Source organism: Scyliorhinus canicula, chromosome 29, assembly GCF_902713615.1.
Source record: "Scyliorhinus canicula chromosome 29, sScyCan1.1, whole genome shotgun sequence".
In the NCBI taxonomy this organism is placed as follows: domain Eukaryota; kingdom Metazoa; phylum Chordata; class Chondrichthyes; order Carcharhiniformes; family Scyliorhinidae; genus Scyliorhinus; species Scyliorhinus canicula.
Window position 1 is genome coordinate 10,015,998 of NC_052174.1, and position 18,088 is coordinate 10,034,085.

The 18,088-nt window shown below is 51.7% G+C and overlaps 1 protein-coding gene across 1 annotated transcript in view; it reads right to left on the reverse strand.

The window, feature by feature from the left end:
• LOC119958357 (polyunsaturated fatty acid 5-lipoxygenase-like) overlaps positions 1 to 16,446 on the reverse strand; it is a 32,735-nt gene extending 16,289 nt beyond the window's left edge. The window contains exons 1-6 of the mRNA XM_038786814.1: positions 16,205 to 16,446; positions 12,266 to 12,482; positions 10,631 to 10,712; positions 3,476 to 3,598; positions 2,089 to 2,195; positions 1,347 to 1,516 (exon numbers count right to left, since the gene is read on the reverse strand). Coding sequence (XP_038642742.1) covers positions 1,347 to 1,516; positions 2,089 to 2,195; positions 3,476 to 3,598; positions 10,631 to 10,712; positions 12,266 to 12,482; positions 16,205 to 16,354 — 849 coding nt within the window. The 5' untranslated portion in view covers positions 16,355 to 16,446. The remainder of the gene's footprint in view (positions 1 to 1,346; positions 1,517 to 2,088; positions 2,196 to 3,475; positions 3,599 to 10,630; positions 10,713 to 12,265; positions 12,483 to 16,204) is intronic.
• Between the last annotated feature and the right edge of the window lie 1,642 nt (positions 16,447 to 18,088).

Sequence of the window (18,088 nt, forward strand, 5' to 3'; positions counted from 1 at the left end):
TTATGAAGGTCGGGCAGTGGATGTGGTGTATATGGATTTCAGTAAAGCATTTAAGGTTCCCCATGGTAGGCCCATTCAGAAAGTTAGGGGGCATGGGATACAGGGAAATTTGGCTGCCTGGATACAGAATTGGCTGACCAAAAGAAGACAGCAAGTGGGAGTGGATGGAAAGTATTCCGCCTGGAGATCAGTGACCAGTGGTGACCCGCAGGGATCTGTTCTGGGACCTCTGCTCTTACTGGTTTTTATAAATGACTTGGATGAGGAAGTGGAAGGGTGGGCCAGTAAGCTTGCCGATGACACGTAGGTTGGGGGAGTTGTCGATAGTGTTGAGGGCTGTTGCAGGTTACAAGAGGATGTTGACAGGATGCAGAGCTGGGCTGAGAAGTGACAGATGGAGTTCAACCTTGATAAATGTGAAGTGATTCATTTTGGAAGGTCGAATTTGAATGCTGAATACAGGGTTAAAGGCAGGATTCTTGAAAGTGTGGAGGAACAGAGGGATCTTGGGGTTCACGTACATAGATCCCTCAAAGTTGCCACCCAGGTTTTTATTAAGAAGGTGTATGGTGTGGGCTTTCATTAACAGGGGGATTGAGTTTAAGAGCCGCGAGGTTTTGCTGCAGCTTTATAAAACTCTAGTTAGACCACACTTGGAATATTGTGTCCAGTTCTGGTCGCCTCATTATAGGAAGGATGTGGATGCTTTGGAGAGGGTACAGAGGAGATTTACCAGAATGCTGCCTGGACTGGAGGGCATGTCTGATGAAGAAAGGTTGAGGGAGCTCGGGCTTTTCTCACTGGAGCGAAGAAGGCAGAGAGGTGACTTGATAGAGGTGTACAAGGTGATGAGAGGCATGGATAGAGTGGATAGCCAGAGACTTTTCCCCAGGGTGGAAATGGCTGTCATGAGGAGACATATTTTGAAGGTGATTGGAGGAAGGTATAGGGGAGATGTCAGAGGTAGGTTCTTTACACAGAGAGTGGTGGGTGTGTGGAATGCACTGCCAGCAGAGGTGGTGGAGTCAGAGTCATTAGGGACATTTAAACGACTCTTGGACAGGCACATGGGCAGCAGTAAATTGAAGGGGCGTAGGTTAGGTTGATCTTAGATTAGGATAAATGGTTGGCACAACATCGTGGGCCGAAGGGCCTGTACTGTGCTGCACTGTTCTATGTTCTACACCATCTACCGATATGGCGACACCTCCATTTTAAAACATCAACACCAAGATCCTTCAGCGGAACAAAGTTCTCCCAGAAACTGCACAGAGCCACCCAGGATCGCCCATGTCCCAGCGTGACCTCTGACTCGCAGGGTGAAAGGTTACATGACACAACCGGACCTTCATTTCCTGTTCCAGGCTGGAGCGGCCAAGAGACACCCTGACCATGGCGTCCGTCACGGGGAAATTCGCCGGGATTCTGTCGCATTTCCGTATCAGGACTGGGTTTAAACCATTCAGGAACTGGTATCCGAAAAGCCAGTCCTCCTTCCAGTGTTCCCTGGTAAATACTAGGGGAGAGAGAGAAGAGAGAGAAGAAATTGGGAAAATGAGCATTCGCAATCATCTGGATGTGGTCAACATTAATTTGTTTTATTTGGAGCCGCCCTGGGGTAACATCGCAGGTCCGAGCAATCCCTGCAGAACAGGAGAGAAATGAAGGGGTGGGGAAGAGGGTAGGATTTGAGCCTGGAATCTCTCGGTCTTTAACCAAGGCTCCATCTACCCTCTCAGTTGGATGCTGAAGGACTTCATTTGAAGATGGGGAAGGCAGTTGTGTCCTCGCTGATCTAGGCCAACATGAACTCCTCAAGAAACATCACCGATAAATAAACGCTGATATTTCCATTATCGCATTGGTTTGTGAGACCTTGCTGCTCTGATTAAAACAGTGACAATACTTCACACCTGCATCAGTGGCTGGAAAGGGCTTTGGGATGTGCCAAGCTGTACCAACATTGAAGATAAATCTTTCCTTCCAGTTGGTCTCCCCAGGGTGATAAATATTGTACCGTTACCATTCTCCTGGGGCTGTATTCGATTAGAAACCCAATCACCCCCTTTCCTAATTGTTGGCTATTACCTGCAATGGGACTTGTGACTTTCCAAAAGATGTTTTCAAAGTCTTCAACCGTGGTCCAAGATTCTCCAAACATGTTCACAAACCTCTTCAGGCGCAAGACTCCAACACTAAAGAAATAAACACAAAAAAGGGGGACCATTGATTTGATTTGATTTGATTTATTGTCACATGTACCAAAGTACAGTAAAAGTATTTTTCGGCGGCCGAGGAACGTACATGATATAAAGAGTGTGGCCTTCCTCACTCTCGGAATGGTGAGTGACCCTCAGACTCTCCGTCCTGTCCCCTGGCTTTGAACATTGCTGAAAAGAGAGATAAGGGGGGGGAGGTGATTCTCCAATATGGAGCCCAAGTGTTCGCGCCGTCATGAACGCCGTTGCGTTTTACGATGGCGCGAACCGGGACCGGGTATGACGGATTCTGGCCCCCACAGGGGGTTCACGCCACTCCAGCCTCAAAATGGGTGCCAACCTGCGCATGCGCGGGGGACTTCCTTAGTGCGCCGGCCCCGACTCAACATGGCGTCGGTGTTCAGGGGCCGGCCACGCCAGAAAGTTGGGCCAGGGGTGGAGAGGCCACCCCCTCGCCCCCCACCACCCCCCTAGCGCTGTGAAGCAACAGTGCTAATCACTTGTGCTACCCTGCCGCCCTGTGGAGAAAGCAATGGGGAACTATGCGCTCTCCAAGTCCCCGGGTAATTTAACAAAAGGTTGTATGTTGTTCCGGCAGACGTTAATGAGGCAGAACATCAACCTGATCGATTATCTGAAATTGGTTGTTAGTGTAGCTATTAGCACAGGGTGTGATCGTTCAAAACTTGACGTTCTTCCCTTGATCCTGTTCCCACAAACTACAGGGAAGACTGTCCAGAACAATGAACATTGCTTCCTGATGGAACCATCAATTCACCAGACACGTGTTTCCGATATGAATCTAGGCTTTAATCAACTTACTTCAGAGCCAGCCTGTTACCCGTTGATGAACTCTCTGTGAACTGCAGGCTGACTCTGAACAAGGGTATGTATACAGCAGCACTAGGGGGAGGAGTCGTGGGCGGAGCCAAGGCTGGAGCCCTGTACAAGCTCCTGAGCATTCCCAGAGCTACTCCCCCTAGTGATTGGGTAACGCTACTGCGCTTACAAATATACAGTGTGAATTTACCATGTTACATTCACCACACTTCCATCGCTAGGTTCCCTACAGTAGACCAGTCACAGTCTAGGACCGGGGGGGGGGGGGGGGGGGGTGGTCTAATGATTAGTGCCGGACGTTGAGTAGGCCGGAAGAACTTTGGAATTCTATTCCGCAGACAGGAATTGCTCATTTTAAATCTGGGATTGATAGTTTTGTTAAAATGGCACCTCACAGGCACCAAAGTGACACCTACGCTTTTGCCAAGTTGTATTTCATATTTTGTTCTTTCTTGAAGTTGAATGTCAAATCCACAGGAAGGTCATCCAGCGACTCAGCATCAATGTGCCTCGGCACGTTGGGAGCCCAGTCCTTCCACCTGGAACACAAAGGGAATCCCTGTTAGATTGAAGACAAGTCTGGATAGACACCAGGAGCGGGAGAATCGCCGCGACTGTCGCGGATCGCGCCACGCCGCCCCGACGCCGGCATGGGATTCTCCGCAGAGTGGTTGGCGCGGCGCCGGTCGGGGGCCGCTCTACGCGGCTGGCCCGCCGATCCTGGGCCGAGCGGCCGTCGGAAAAACGGCGAGTCCCGCGAGGTGCCGTCCACACCTGCTCTTAGCCGGCGGGAACTCGGTGTTGGGGGGTGGCCGGTGCGGGGGGCCCTGTCCGACCCCGGGGGCAGGGGGGGGCCTCCGATATGGCCTGGCCCGCGATCGGGGCTCACCGATCGGCAGTCCGGCCTCTCTGGCTGGCGGCCTCCTTTCTTCCGCGCCGGCCCATGTTGCGTTGGGGCCGGCGCGCTGAAGGGAGCCACTAACGCGTCGTTGCCGGTGACACTGCGCATGCGCGGATCCCGCAGCGCCCTGTTCACGCCGGGATCAGCAGCTGGTGCGCCGTGAACCGCTCCAGTGCCGTGGTGGCCCCCCCCATGTCGGGGCCAGAATTGCTGATCCTGGGGCCGGGTTGACGCCGTTGAGAAACGCGACGGCGTTTCCGACGGCGTCAACACTTAGCCTCAGGATCACAGAAACCCGCCCCAGAATCCTCCAGTTGGATTTGGTCGTACCTGTGAAGAGTTCAAATTGAACCGGAATGCTTTCTGGGATTGTCAGGGAACTGAAATCACCGATTGGACAATAGAACATTCCGGCATAGAGTCGGAACTCTCAAGCTTTGATAACTGCTGACATCAGCCGCTCAACAGAATCACATCCCACCCAGTCCCTACGTTCCTCTCTCTCTCTCAGTCACACGTTTTACACTCTGAACACCTCTGACCACAAAGCCCCCACAGCCATTTAGCTGGCAATGTGTTTGCCTGTGTTTATGACATCTTTCTCTCTCTCTCTGTCTCTCTCTTTTTCTCTCTCTCCTCAAAGCTGTTTTAAATTCGCTACCTCTTCTTCTAAGATTATGGCGTTTCGGGCCCCGCGGGCCTGCTGGTGCTGGGGGGCGATGTTTTTGGACTGTTGGGGTGTTGAGGGCTGGGGCCCTTCTGCCGAGGCACACTTTGACATAGTGGCCTTTCTTCCCGCAGCTGCTGCAGGTCGTGGATCGGGCTGAGCAGTGCTGCCGCGGGTGCTGGCTTTGTCCACAGAAGTGGCGGGTTGGAGCAGTTGAATAACTGGTTTGGCGAGCTGAATAGCTGGCTGGGGGAGCTGAGTAATTATCTGGAGCAGCTGGATAGTTTGAGTAGTTGACTGGGACAGTAGGACCGGCTGCGGCAGCGCGATAGCTGGGGGGCCTTGCGGCACAGGCTTGGGGGGTCCTCAAGTCGGGGGCCCATGCGGGGTTAGCGGGGTCCGCGGGAAACAAGTTGAGACTGCGGAAGGAAACTTCCATCGTGATAGCAGCCTCTACGGTAGTCTCTAAGCCCTGGGCCCCATTTTCTAATAGTCTCTGGCTTACCCTCGCGTGCAGTAGGCTGAGCTTTTGTTCCTCCGTAGTTTCAACGGTGCCGATTTCGGCCAGGTAGTTAAAACATTTCAGCCAGTGGCAGAAGGTTTCTTTCGCCTCTGCACCCTGCGGATCGAGTTCTAGACATCCTGCTTTTAGAGCGGATTCCACGCTTTACTTCGGCAGCTTCTTAAGTGTATTAAATTGATGGAACCATCAATTCAGCGAACACGTGTAGTTGGATCTGAACAGAGGCTTTAATACACTTAGAATAGAGCCAGCCTATTCGTCGTTGAACTTCAGGTGAAATGGCAGGCTGGCTCTAAGGCACTGATCTTTATACATCGGTCCCAGGGGGAGGAGTCCTGGGCGGAGCCCAGTACAAACTCTCGCGTACTCCCAGAGCGACTCCCCCTGGTGGTCGGATAGTGCAACTGCACTTACAATGGGTAGATAACGAACATATATACATGGAGTGATATTGGCAACTAGATATAGTGTGAATCACATTCACCACAGAGGGCATTAGCTATGAGGAGAGGTCGAATAAACTCGGTTTGTTCTCACTGGAACGACAGAGGTTGAGGGGCGACCTGATAGAGGTCTACAAAATTATGAGGGGCATAGACAGAGTGGATAGTCAGAGGCTTTTCCCCAGGGCAGAGGGGTCAATTACTAGGGGGCATAGGTTTAAGGTGCGAGGGGCAAGGTTTAGAGGAGATGTACGAGGCAAGTTTGTTTACACAGAGGGTAGTGGGTGCCTGGAACTCACTGCCGGAGGAGGGGGTGGAAGCAGGGACGATAGTGACATTTAAGGGGCATCTTGACAAATACATGAATAGGATGGGAATAGAGGGACCCCGAAGTGGAGAAGATTTTAGTTTAGACGGGCAGCATGGTCGGCACAGGCTTGGAGGGCCGAAGGGCCTGTTCCTCTGCTGTACTTTTCTTTGTTCTTTGTTCTTTGATCTAACCATCGCTCGTTGACATTCAATGGCATTACATCGCTGAATCCCCCACTATCACCATCCTGGGGGTTACCATTGATCAGACACTGAACTGGACCCAGCCACATTAATACTGTGGCTACCAGGGCAGGTCAGAGGCTGGGAATCCTGCGGAGAGTAACTCACCTCCTGACTCCCCAAAGCCTGTCCACCATCTACAAGGCACAAGTCAGGAGTGCGATGGAATACTCTCCACTTGCCTGGATGAGTGCAGCTCCAACAACACTCAAGAAGCTCAACACCTTCCAGGACAAAGCAGCCCCGCTTGATTGGCTCCCCCATCCACAAACATTCACCCCCTCCCCCACCGAGCATACCATCGAGAGGAGAATTGGCGAATGGGCAGGAACCAGCGAGTGGGGGTAAGGTCGGTGGAAAACCACTGGGACTCCACAGGGACCGGAGCTGGGACCAGAACTGTTGACAATATATTATACTGACTTGGGGGAAGGAAGCGAATGTACTGTCGCCAAATTTGCAGCGACACTAAAATAGGTGGACAGGCAGATTGCGGGAGTTTGCAAAGAGGAGGTTAAGTACGGGTGGGCAAAAAGTTGGGAAATGTGAAGTTGTTCATTTTGGAGAACAAAAGAACAGAGCATTATTTAAATGGAGCAAAACTGCAGGAAGCTGCAACACAAAGGGACTCGGGGACACCTGTGCACGAAACACAGGAAGCTAGCAGACGTACAGCGGGTAATCAGGAAGGCCAGTGGAACGGTGGCCCTTATTTCAAGAGGGTTGGAGTATAAGGGTCGGGACGTCTTGCCGCAACTGTACAAGGGACTGGTGGAGAGAGATTGAACGGTTCAGGCCCATACTCTCTGGAGTTTAGAAGAATGAGGGGAGATCTAATTGAGGTGTATAAGATGCTAAAAGGTGTGGATAAAGTAGACGTGGAGCGGATGATTCCTCTTGGGGGGCATTCTGAAACGAGAGGCCATAATCTTAGAGGAAGAGGTAGCGAATTTAAAACAGCTTTGAGGAGAAACTACTTCTCCCAAAGGGTTGTGACTCTGTGGAATTCGCTACCCCAGAGTGTGGTGGATGCTGGGTGATGCACTATCAATTACGACGAGACGAGAGTAGAACACAATGGAGGCTTTATTACACAGAGATGTCTGGCCTTCTACAGCAGCTGACGAAATGGCTGCAGCTCGGTGAGCACACACATTTATACCCCGCCTACTGGGCGGAGCCAGCAGGCAGGGATCTACCCCCGTACCTGTAGTACAGGGGCCTTACCGTAATACCCATATATACAATTTAATACAACAGTGGTGACTACCACACTGGGACAGTGAGTAAATTTAAGGAGGAGTTAGACAGATGTTTAATTGGTAATGGGTTGAAGGGTTACGGAGAACGGGCAGGACGGTGGAGTTGAGGCCAGGATGGGATCAGCCATGATCACATTGCGGGTGTTTAGCCTCAGGAGGCTAAATTGCCGACTCTCGCTCCGAGGTCATGTGTTCCAGGGAGGAGATGCTCAGGCTGATTTTGCAATCCATCGTAGGCAGCAAATGAGGAACAAACCACCAATGATCAAATGGCGGAGCGGGCTCGATGGGACGAATGGCCTCATTCTGCTCCTATACCTGATGAGCTTATCATAGATTATCATAGAATTTACAATGCAGAAGGAGGCCATTCAGCCCTTCGAGTCTGCACCGGCCCTTGGAAAGAGCACCCTACCCAAGCCCACACCTCCACCCTATCCCCATAACCCAGTAACCCCACCCAACACTAAGGGCAATTTTGGACACTAAGGGCAATTTATCACGGCCAATCCACCTAACCTGCACATCTTTGGACTGTGGGAGGAAACCGGAGCACCCGGAGGAAACCCACGCACACACGGGGAGGATGTGCAGACTCCGCACAGACAGTGACCCAAGCCGGAATCGAACCTGGGACCCTGGCGCTGTGAAGCAATTGTGCTATCCACAATGCTACCGTGCTGCCCACATCTGGAGCACTGGGAGCAGTTTCTGTCCCCTTGTTTAAGGAAAGATATTATTTAATTCAAGGAGGTTCAGAGAAGGTTCATTGGGATGATTTCCGGTGTGGAGGGATTGTCTCCCGAGCAGAGGTGAAACAGGTCGGGACTCTACTCGTTGGAATTTAGAAGAATGAGAGGGGATCTCATTGAAACATACAGGGTTGGATTCTTCGATTCTGCGGCTATGTCTACACGCCAGAGTGGGAACGGTGGCGTTTTACTCCAGGATAAACGGCGTAAAACGGCCACCGATTTCCATGTTTTGCTGGGGGCCAGCAGGAGGCAGCGTAGAGCACCCGGCTCCAGTTGCCACCCGGAGAATTGCCGGTCCGTGGCCGCGCAGGCGAACGGCGGCCTGCAGCGGCCACACCGGGCTACATGGCGGCAGATGCTCGCGGACGTGGCCAGCAAAATAGTCCCTTCCTTTGGCCGGCTCGCGCGCCCCAGACCCAAATGACCCCCCCCACAGTGCCCCCCTCCTCGAATATGTCCACCCCTGCCCACGGATTGGCCCTCCCCCGACTGTGGCGGCGCTGGACTGAGTCCACAGCCACCACGCCGAGTTCCCGCCGGGTGAGACCATGAGAGACCCACGCCGTCGGGAACTCGGCCGGTCGGGGGGGGAGGAGCATGGGGGTGGGGGGGGGCCTCAGGCAATGTCCTGAGGCTGTCGATACGGTGGGGAGTGGGGGGGGGGGGGGCGGAGCATCGCGAAAGCGGCTCTGTCCCCGATTTGGTCGGGAACTCGGATTCTCCGGCCGATGGCCAAAAGCGATTTCGGCGTCGCCATCGGCGACTGGAGAATCCAGCCCATAGGGTTTTTAAGGAGGATTTGACAGGGTAAATGCTGAGAGGATGTTTCCCCTTATTGGACGGTCTAGGACCAGAGGGCGTAGACTCAGAATAAAGGGGTGCCAAGTTAAGACAGAGATTAGGAGGAATTTCTTCTCTGAGAAGGTTGTGAATCTTTGGAACTCTTTGTCACAGAGATCTGTGGGAGCAGGGCCCTTGTGTGTATTTAAGGCTGAGATAGAACATAGAACATAGAACAGTACAGCACAGAAAAGGCCCTTCGGCCCTCGATGTTGTGCCGAGCCATGATCACCCTACTCAAACCCACGTATCCACCCTATACCCGTAACCCAAGAACACCCCCCCTTAACCTTACTTTTTAGGACACTACGGGCAATTTAGCATGGCCAATCCACCTAACCCGCACATCTTTGGACTGTGGGAGGAAACCGGAGCACCCGGAGGAAACCCACGCACACACGGGGAGGACGTGCAGACTCCGCACAGACAGTGACCCAGCCGGGAATCGAACCTGGGACCCTGGAGCTGTGAAGCATTTATGCTAACCACCATGCTACTGCGCTGCCCCTTAGATAGATTCTCGATCAGCGAGGGCATCGAGGGTCACAGGGAAAGGGCAGGGAAAGTGGACATGAGGAATGTCGGATCAGCCGTGATCCTATTGAATGGCAGAGCAGGCTCGAGGGGCCGAATGGCCTCCTCCTGTTCCTGTTTCATGGTCTTAAGATGGCACTGCACAACTCATATTCTGCACTCAACGCCTGTTCCTCCTCCGACGGCACCTTCCAGATGCTTGAGCACGACCATCTAGAAGGACGAGGGCAGCAGACGCACGGGGAACCCCACCACCTGGAGGTTTCCCCTCCGAGTCACTCACCGTCCCCGACTGGGAAATAGATCGGCCGTTCCTTCACCGTCGCTGGGGTCAAAATCCTGGACCTCCCTCCCTAACAGCACGGTGGGTGTGCCTACACCACACGGGACTGCAGCGGGTTCAAGAAGGCGTCTGACCCACCAACTTCTGATTTGGGATTGGCAATAAAAGCGAGGTGCACGTTCTGAGGATTAATTTTAAAAATTCAAAGTGGGGAGCAGGATAAGCACACGAGAGGGGGAGGAATGGAAGGATATGTTGATAGGGTTAAATGTTGGGTGGGAGTAAATTGGCGTGTAACAGAAACCACATCAGGAACCTGTTGGGACAGATTCTCTGCTGCAGGCGATACTTGGCAGGTTTGGTTGGGGTAATTAAGGTGTGAATTCTTGTTAATTTGGCATTAAACGGCAGCAAAAAACAGTCACTTGTCATTGAAATGAAAATGAAAATGGCTTATTGTCACGAGTAGGCTTCAATGAAGTTACTGTGAAAAGCCCCTAGTCGCCACATTCCGGCGCCTGTCCGGGGAGGCTGGTACGGGAATCGAACCGTGCTGCTGGCCTGCTTGATCTGCTTTAAAAGCCAGCGATTTAGCTCAGTGAGCTAAACCAGCCCCTTTTGGGGCACATTGGGACACATCACTGAAATAATACAGATACACTTTTTGAAAAGGACAATCCCCTCTGAACAAGTGCGTTCCATGGCTCCATCGCGTGGACACCCAGTCGGGATATTGACCGACAATCCCCTTGCCAGTGGCTGTGTGAGCTAGAGTCATTCCGTAAGGAAAGGTGAGATATCCGGGGCTTACCTGTAGAGCTGTTGTCTCTCCCGCAGTTCAGCCTGCCGATGGGACTGAAATGTGCCCAACCGGTCATCGCGGAACCTCTTAGCTGCAACGGAACATTCCGGAATTGAGTACAGAATATAGAGTTACAGACTGGCCCCTTGGCTTGTTCATGGCTAGAGAGGAATGGAATCCTGGGCAACCAGTTACAGACGAATCGAACGAAGGGGTGGGAATGGTTTATCTATGCAACATTAGATATCCTGCCACAAGTGGCAAAAGAAATGAAATGGCTTATTGTCACGAGTAGGCTTCAAATGAAGTTACTGTGAAAAGTCCCTAGTCGCCACATTCCGGCGCCTGTCCGGGGAGGCTGGTACGGGAATTGAACCGTGCTGCTGGCCTGCTCTGGTCTGCTTTCAAAGCCAGCTATTTAGGCCTATGCTGGTGAATTGGACATTCTGAATTCTCCCTCTGTGCACCCGAACAGTGTGGCGACGAGGGGCTTTTCACAGTAACTTCATTGCAGTGTTAATGTAAGCCTACTTGTGACACTAATAAAGATTATTATAGCAGTGAACACTGGCTGAATCAGATCGTGGGTTCGGATGGGTTTTAGAAAAACCCAGCCATGTGCACCATCTGCAAGATGCGCTGTAGCAACTCTTCGACAGCGCTTTCCAAACCCCCAACCTCTACCATCTGGAAGGGCAAGAGCAGCAGACACATGAGCTTCCCGAGGAGATGGGCAAGGCTGAATTTTGACAGACAAGACCCATCCCTTATTTTGAATGCATTTCTGGAAAGGGAACTTAACCCTGGTTTGATGTTCAGACAGAGTCCGGTAGCGTGCTCAGACTTAGCTTACAAAGTGCGATCTCTCGGACTGGACATTAAAGTTACTGTTTCGACTTGGGTCACTGTCTGTGTGGAGTCTGCACATCCTCCCCGTGACTGCGTGGGTTTCCTCCGGGTACTCCGGTTTCCTCCCACAGTCCAAAGATGTGCAGGTTGGGTGGAATGGCCATGAAAAATTGTCCAAAATTCTATGATTAACCTAGGACAAAAGTTCGGCGCAACATCGTGGGCCGAAGGGCCTGTTCTGTGCTGTATTTCTCTATATACTATCTATATTAAGCCCTGTCCACATTCCCAGGCACTATTCTGAAAAATCAGCAGCGACGTTGTTGTCCGCGGCGTCCGGGACAACATTCATCCCTCATCCAGCATTGCCCCAAAATAAAAATGATGATCTGGTCACTACTTCACTTCTGGCCGTGAAAATGAAATGAAAATCGCTTATTGTCACGAGTAGGCTTCAATGAAGTTACTGTGAAAAGCCTCTAGTCGCCACATTCCGGCGCCTGTTCGGGGAGGCTGGTACGGGAATTGAACCCTGCTGCTGGCCTGCTTGGTCTGCTTTCAAAGCCGGCGATTTAGCCCAGTGTGCTAAACCAGCCCCTGATGTTCCTTGCTGTGCTGTGTCACGTTGCCTGCAACAATGTCCGCCCTCCGACAGCCCCCCCATCGGTTGTGAAGTCCCCATGGGGGCTCCTGGCGCTGGTGAAAGGCGTTACTGAATTGAACTTATTTCAAAGGGTCAGTTTTACCAACACTGCCCCCCCCCCCCCACCTCCTCCACAAGCTTTGCCACCTCACCTGTTCCTTCCCGGATCCGCACAGTGCAGTTTTCCAGCCACCTGTAGCACGGGAAATGGTAGGTCTCTCCCGAGGGGCTCTGTACCGTCACCGAGCAGCAGAACCAGTAATCTTGAAGCAGCGACAGATAATCCGCCAGCGGCAATCGATTCACTTCCAGCTCCACAAACCAAATGGTGCCAAGGTCTTGGCTGCTTGCGATATCGTAACAATCCACCTGGAAATGACATTAAGCCGTGGGGGGGGGGGGGGGGGGGGAGGAGGCGGTTAGCGTACATCGAAATCATAATCGGGATGACTCAACACGTGACTGCACCGTCCAGCAGTGCCAGAGACCAGAAGGTGCGGGTTAAAACGTCTACTCGGTGCAGGGAAGGGTCCTAAAATTCTCGTCGCCACAATAGGTTTTCCCCTCCAGACCACAAGGTGGCGGTGCGACCACCAGAAACTCTGTGTGCCGGCCAGTGTCAATGCAAGAGCAGCATTAGACCGGGCAATGTTGCCTTCCATAGTCAAATAGAGCACCGGAAACAGAAAATTGCATTTATATACCGCCTTTAACCCAATGAATTATCCCAAGCTGTTTCGCAGGAGCATTTCAAGCATTTGGATCCAAAGAGGCTGGTTTTATAGGATGCCTTTGAAAGAAAGGTTTAGGGAGGGAATATCAGAGTTTAACACCCTGACAGCTAAAGGCCGCCTATGGTTGGACGATCGGAGATGTGCAAGTGGCCAGAGTTAGAATCTCCACAGTGCAGAAGGAGGCCATTCGGCCCATCAATTTTGCACCGACCACCTGAAAAAGCACCCTACCTAAGCCCACCTAACCTGTAAATCGCTTTTTAAAAATAATTTAGAGCACCCAATTCATTTTTTCCAATTAAGGGGCAATTTAGCGTGGCCAATCCCCTTACCCTGCACACCTTCTGGGTTGTGGGGGCGAAACCCACGCAAACACGGGGAGAATGTGCAACCTCCACACGGACAGTGACCCAGAGCCGGGATCTAACCTGGGACCCCGTCGCCGTGAGCTAACCACTGCGCCATGCTGCCCACTAACCTATAAATCATAGATCATACAATTTACAGTGCAGAAGGAGGCCATTCGGCCCATCGAGTCTGCACCAGCTCTTGGAAAGAGCACCCTACCCAAGTTCAACACCTCCACCCTATCCCAATAACCCAGTAACCCCCACCCAACACTAAGGGAAATTTTGGACACTAAGGGCAATTTATCATGGCTAATCCACCTAACCTGCACATCTTTGGACTGTGGGAGGAAACCGGAGCCCCCGGAGGAAACCCACGCAGACACGGGGAGGATGTGCAGACTCCGCCCAGACAGTGACCCAAGCCGGAATCGAACCTGGGACCCTGGAGCTGTGAAGCCATTGTGCTATCCACAATGCTACCGTGCTGCCCTTGCATCCTAACCAATATTTTGCCTCTGTCTTCACGGTAGAAGATGATATGCATTTCCCAAAAACTACAGTTAATGCAGAGAAACTTGGTGCAATAGCCATCACGAGGGAGACGGTATTGAATAATCCAATGAGATTAAAGGCATATAAATCTCCGGGACCTGATGGCCTCTGACCCCTAGGGTATTAAGGGCGGTAGCAGCAGAGATAGTGGATGCACTGTTTATAATATTTCAGAATTCCCTGGATTCGGGAAAGGTCCTGATGGATTGGAAACAGGCTAATGTGATGCCACTGTTTAAGAGGGGAGACAGACAAAAATTAGTCAACTATAGACCGGTTAGCTTGACCTCTGTGATGGCGAAGTTGCTGGAAACAACATCGAGGGCCGAAGGGCCTGTTCTGTTCTATGTTCTATCTATTTAGGAGGAGATGACGGAACATTTGTAAAGGTAAAGCTCAATCCACCATTGTCAGCCTGTTTAATAAAGTGCAAGTCATGCCTGACAAACTTGCTTGAGTTCTTGGAGGACGTAACCAGCAAGGCGGATAAGGGGGAACCGGTGGATGTGGTATATCTAGACTTCCAGAAGGCGTTTGACAAGGTGCCGCATGAAAGACTGATCCAGAAGGTGAGATCGCAGGGGATTGGGGGTCGAGTGCTAGATTAGGTTGAGGATTGGCTGACTGACAGAAAGCAGAAGGGGCTGGTTTAGCTCACTCGGCTAAATCGCTGGCTTTTAAAGCGGACCAAGCAGGCCAGCAGCACGGTTCGATTCCCGTAACAGCCTCCCCGGACAGGCGCCAGAATGTGGCGACTAGGGGCTTTTCACAGTAACTTCATTGAAGCCTACTCGTGACAATAAGCGATTTTCATTTCATTTCATTGTCATAACGTTGGGATAAATAGGTCCTTCTCTGGCTGGTGAACTGTAACTAGCGGGGTGTCGCAGGGGTCAATCCTCAGACCTCAACCGTTCACAATCTATATAAATGATCTGTAAGCAGGGACAGAGTGTGACAGCAAAATTTGCGGATGATACTAAAACAGGTAGGAAGCAGGCAGTGATGAGGAGATACAGAGTTTACAGACGGATATAGTTCGGCTTGGAGATTGGGCCACAATTTGGCAGATGGATTTAATGTGGATAAGTGTGAGTTTAACCATTTTAGCTGAAAAAATAGAAAGGCAAATTATTATCTAAATGGAAAACACATTCAAAATGTGTCTGGGCAGAGTGATCGGGGCGTCTTTGTTCATGAATCACAGAAAGTCAGTTTGCAGGTACAACATGTAATTAAAAAGGCAAATGGAATGTTAGCATTTATTGCAAAAGGACTGGAGTATAGAAGCAGGGAAGTGTTGCAATTGTACAGCGTGTTGGTCAGACCACGTCTGGAGCATTGTGTCCAGTTTTGGTCTCCTTATTTGCGGAAGGTTGTGGTGGCAGTTCAGAGGAAGTTCACCAGATTGATTCCGGGGATGAAAGGGGTGACGTGTAAGGATTAAACAGTTTGGGCTTCTACTTGCCCAGGATGAGAGGGGAGCTGATCGAGGTGTACAAAATACTAAAAGGGATTAATAAAGCAAACGTAGACCAAATGTTCCCCTTTGTGGGGCAATCTGGAACCAGAGGTCACGGATATAGGTTGAGAGGCGGTAGAATTAGAACTGAGATGAGGAGGAACTACTTCTTGCGCGGTGGGGGGGGGGGGGGGGGGGGGGGGTGAATTTGTGGAACTCGCTGCCCCATCATGCGGTGGAATCTGAGTCATTCAATGGTTTCAAGAAGGAGATAAATATATTTCTGATTAAAAAACGGGTGAAAGGGATATGGGGAACAGGTAGGGAGGTGGCTTTGAGACCAGGAAGGGATCAGCCATGATCTGATTGAATGGCGAAGCAGGCTCGAAGGCGCTGAATTGCCTATCTCTGCTCCCAATTCCTGTGTTTGTATCCTTGGAAAGTAAGGGGCAGTTTAGCACAGACAGTCCACCCTAACCTGCACATCTCCGGACTGTGGGCACTCGGAGGAAACCCACGCAGACCCGGGGAGAAAGTGCAAACTCCATACAAACAGTCACCCCAGGCCGGAATTGAACCCGGGTCCCTGGCCCCGTGAGGCAGAAATGCTCACCGCTGTGCCACTGTGCCACCCTGGCAAAGCTGAAGAGATCTCGGTGGGAAGTAGGGCTGGAGGAGGTCACATAAGCATGCGCCTTTCAACAGAAACAAAGTTTGGGCATCAAGCGCCTATCAGTTCCCCCCCCCCCCCCCCCCCCCCCCCCCTCGCCACCCAGTTTGGTTTTAACTAGTTCCATCCAAGGACTGACCACTTCCCCTTCAGACCCAAGAACCACCTCCAAAAAATATTAAGCTGCCTTTTCTGCTCTCAATGAGATCTGCCGTCAATTGCCAACAAGCCCCCACCTTCATTACAGAGCCGGCAAAGCATTTACATTGCCTGCAGGCCATTTGACTGCTTTCAGAGCTGTCTTGATCAGCGCGTTCACTTACAGTTCCCCGTTCCAGGTCCACCTGCAGCCAATCATCCAGGCTCGTCCTCAGGCTCTCTCCAAATTCTCCGACCAGCGTGCAGTACACGTAGCTGTCCGTTCCCGCATACTCCGCTGACCCAGTCCTGAAACTGACTTTGTACGTGACCATTTCTGCAGTCGGGGGAGGATGAGATACCGACCTGTCTCGATCGCAGGCTGCCGTGACACCCAGTGCCTAAGCATTTGCTCCAAAAAAACCCCAAAAAAGACAATGTGGGCGTGGGCTGCTTAGATCAGCATTTATTACCCATCTCTAATTGGATTTGAGCTGGGAGTGGTGATCCACCTTCAGAGGACATACGGTGTCGGGACACCCACCCTATTTCGGAGGGCGTTCCGGAGTTTTAACACAGTTTGTACCTTATTCATTTATACGCAACTTAAACCTGTCTTTGTTTTGCTCATAGTTTTTCTCAGTCTGCTGAATGATAACACATTTTTCTCTCACCCTTTCAAACACCCTCTCTCCTGGCCGCGCCTTCATCCTCTTTTCGTCTTCCGATGAGGAGAGGATGTTTCCTCCATGGGAGAATCCCGACAGTGCAGAAGGAGGCCATTCGGCCCGTCGAGTTTGCACCGACCCACCAAAAGAGCACCCTATCTAGGCCCACGCCTCTGCCCTGTCCTCTCTCACGCCACCTGACCGTTGGACACGAAGGGGCAATTTTAGCACGGCCAATCCACCTAACCCACGCACTTGTACCAGTGGAGGAATAATAGTAATAATAATCTTTATTATTGTCACATCTTACATTAACGCTGCAGTGAAGTTACTGTGAAAAGCCCCGAGACGCCACATTCCGGCGTCTGTTCGGGTACACGGAGGGAGAATTCAGAATGTCCAATTCAGCACGTCTTTCGGGGCTTGTGGGAGGAAACCGGAGCGCCCGGAGGAAACCCACACAGACACGGGGAGAACGTGCAGACTCCGCACAGGCAGTGACCCAAGCCGGGAATCGAACCCGGGTCCCTGGCGCTGTGAAGCAACAGTGCTAACCCTGGAGGAAACCCACGCAGACACGGGGAGAACGTGCAGACTCCGCACAGGCAGTGACCCAAGCCGGGAATCGAACCCGGGTCCCTGGCGCTGTGAAGCAACAGTGCTAACCGCTGTGCTGCCGTGAGCACCTGGAGGAAACCCACGCAGACACGGGGAGATCATGCAAACGCCACGCAGGCTGTCACCCAAGGCCGGAATCGAACCCGGGCTCCTGGCACCGTGGTGCAGCAGTGCTGACCCACTGTGCCACCGTGCCATCTCCTCTTGTGGGAGAATCTACAACCAGGGGTCACTGTTTAAAATTAAGGGGTTGTCCTGTAAGAAACCTGCACCCTATTGGGCCTTGCTTTAAAGACACATGTGGTGATCTACCCCTGTATATATATGTGTGTGCCTGTATTAGGGGATGTACAGCAGTACCTGTATTACAGGTTTACCGGTAAGACCCTGCCGGCTAGCTCCGCCCACAGGAAGCAGTATAAATATTCATGAGTTCCCCTGAGCTGCCATTCTACAGCTGCAGCTGAAGGAATAACATCTCACGGTAATAAAGCCTCTCTTGTACCGATTTGAGTCTTTGTGTGCAATTGTTAGCGCATCAACACATCCTGACAGACGATACCTCTGACAGTGCGGCACTCCCTCAAGACTGCACTGGAACAGCAACCTCAAGTGTTCAACACTCTGGGGCAGAAACCTGCCCAGTATACCCTGACTCACCGGCAGGAACAAAACACAGTGTAAAAAACGAGGGCGAGAGGCACAGCCAGGAAAATGGATAAAATACAATTTCTGGAACATTCTACCGATGAAGTGGTTGTCTGCTCCGGCAGTGGGATGTTT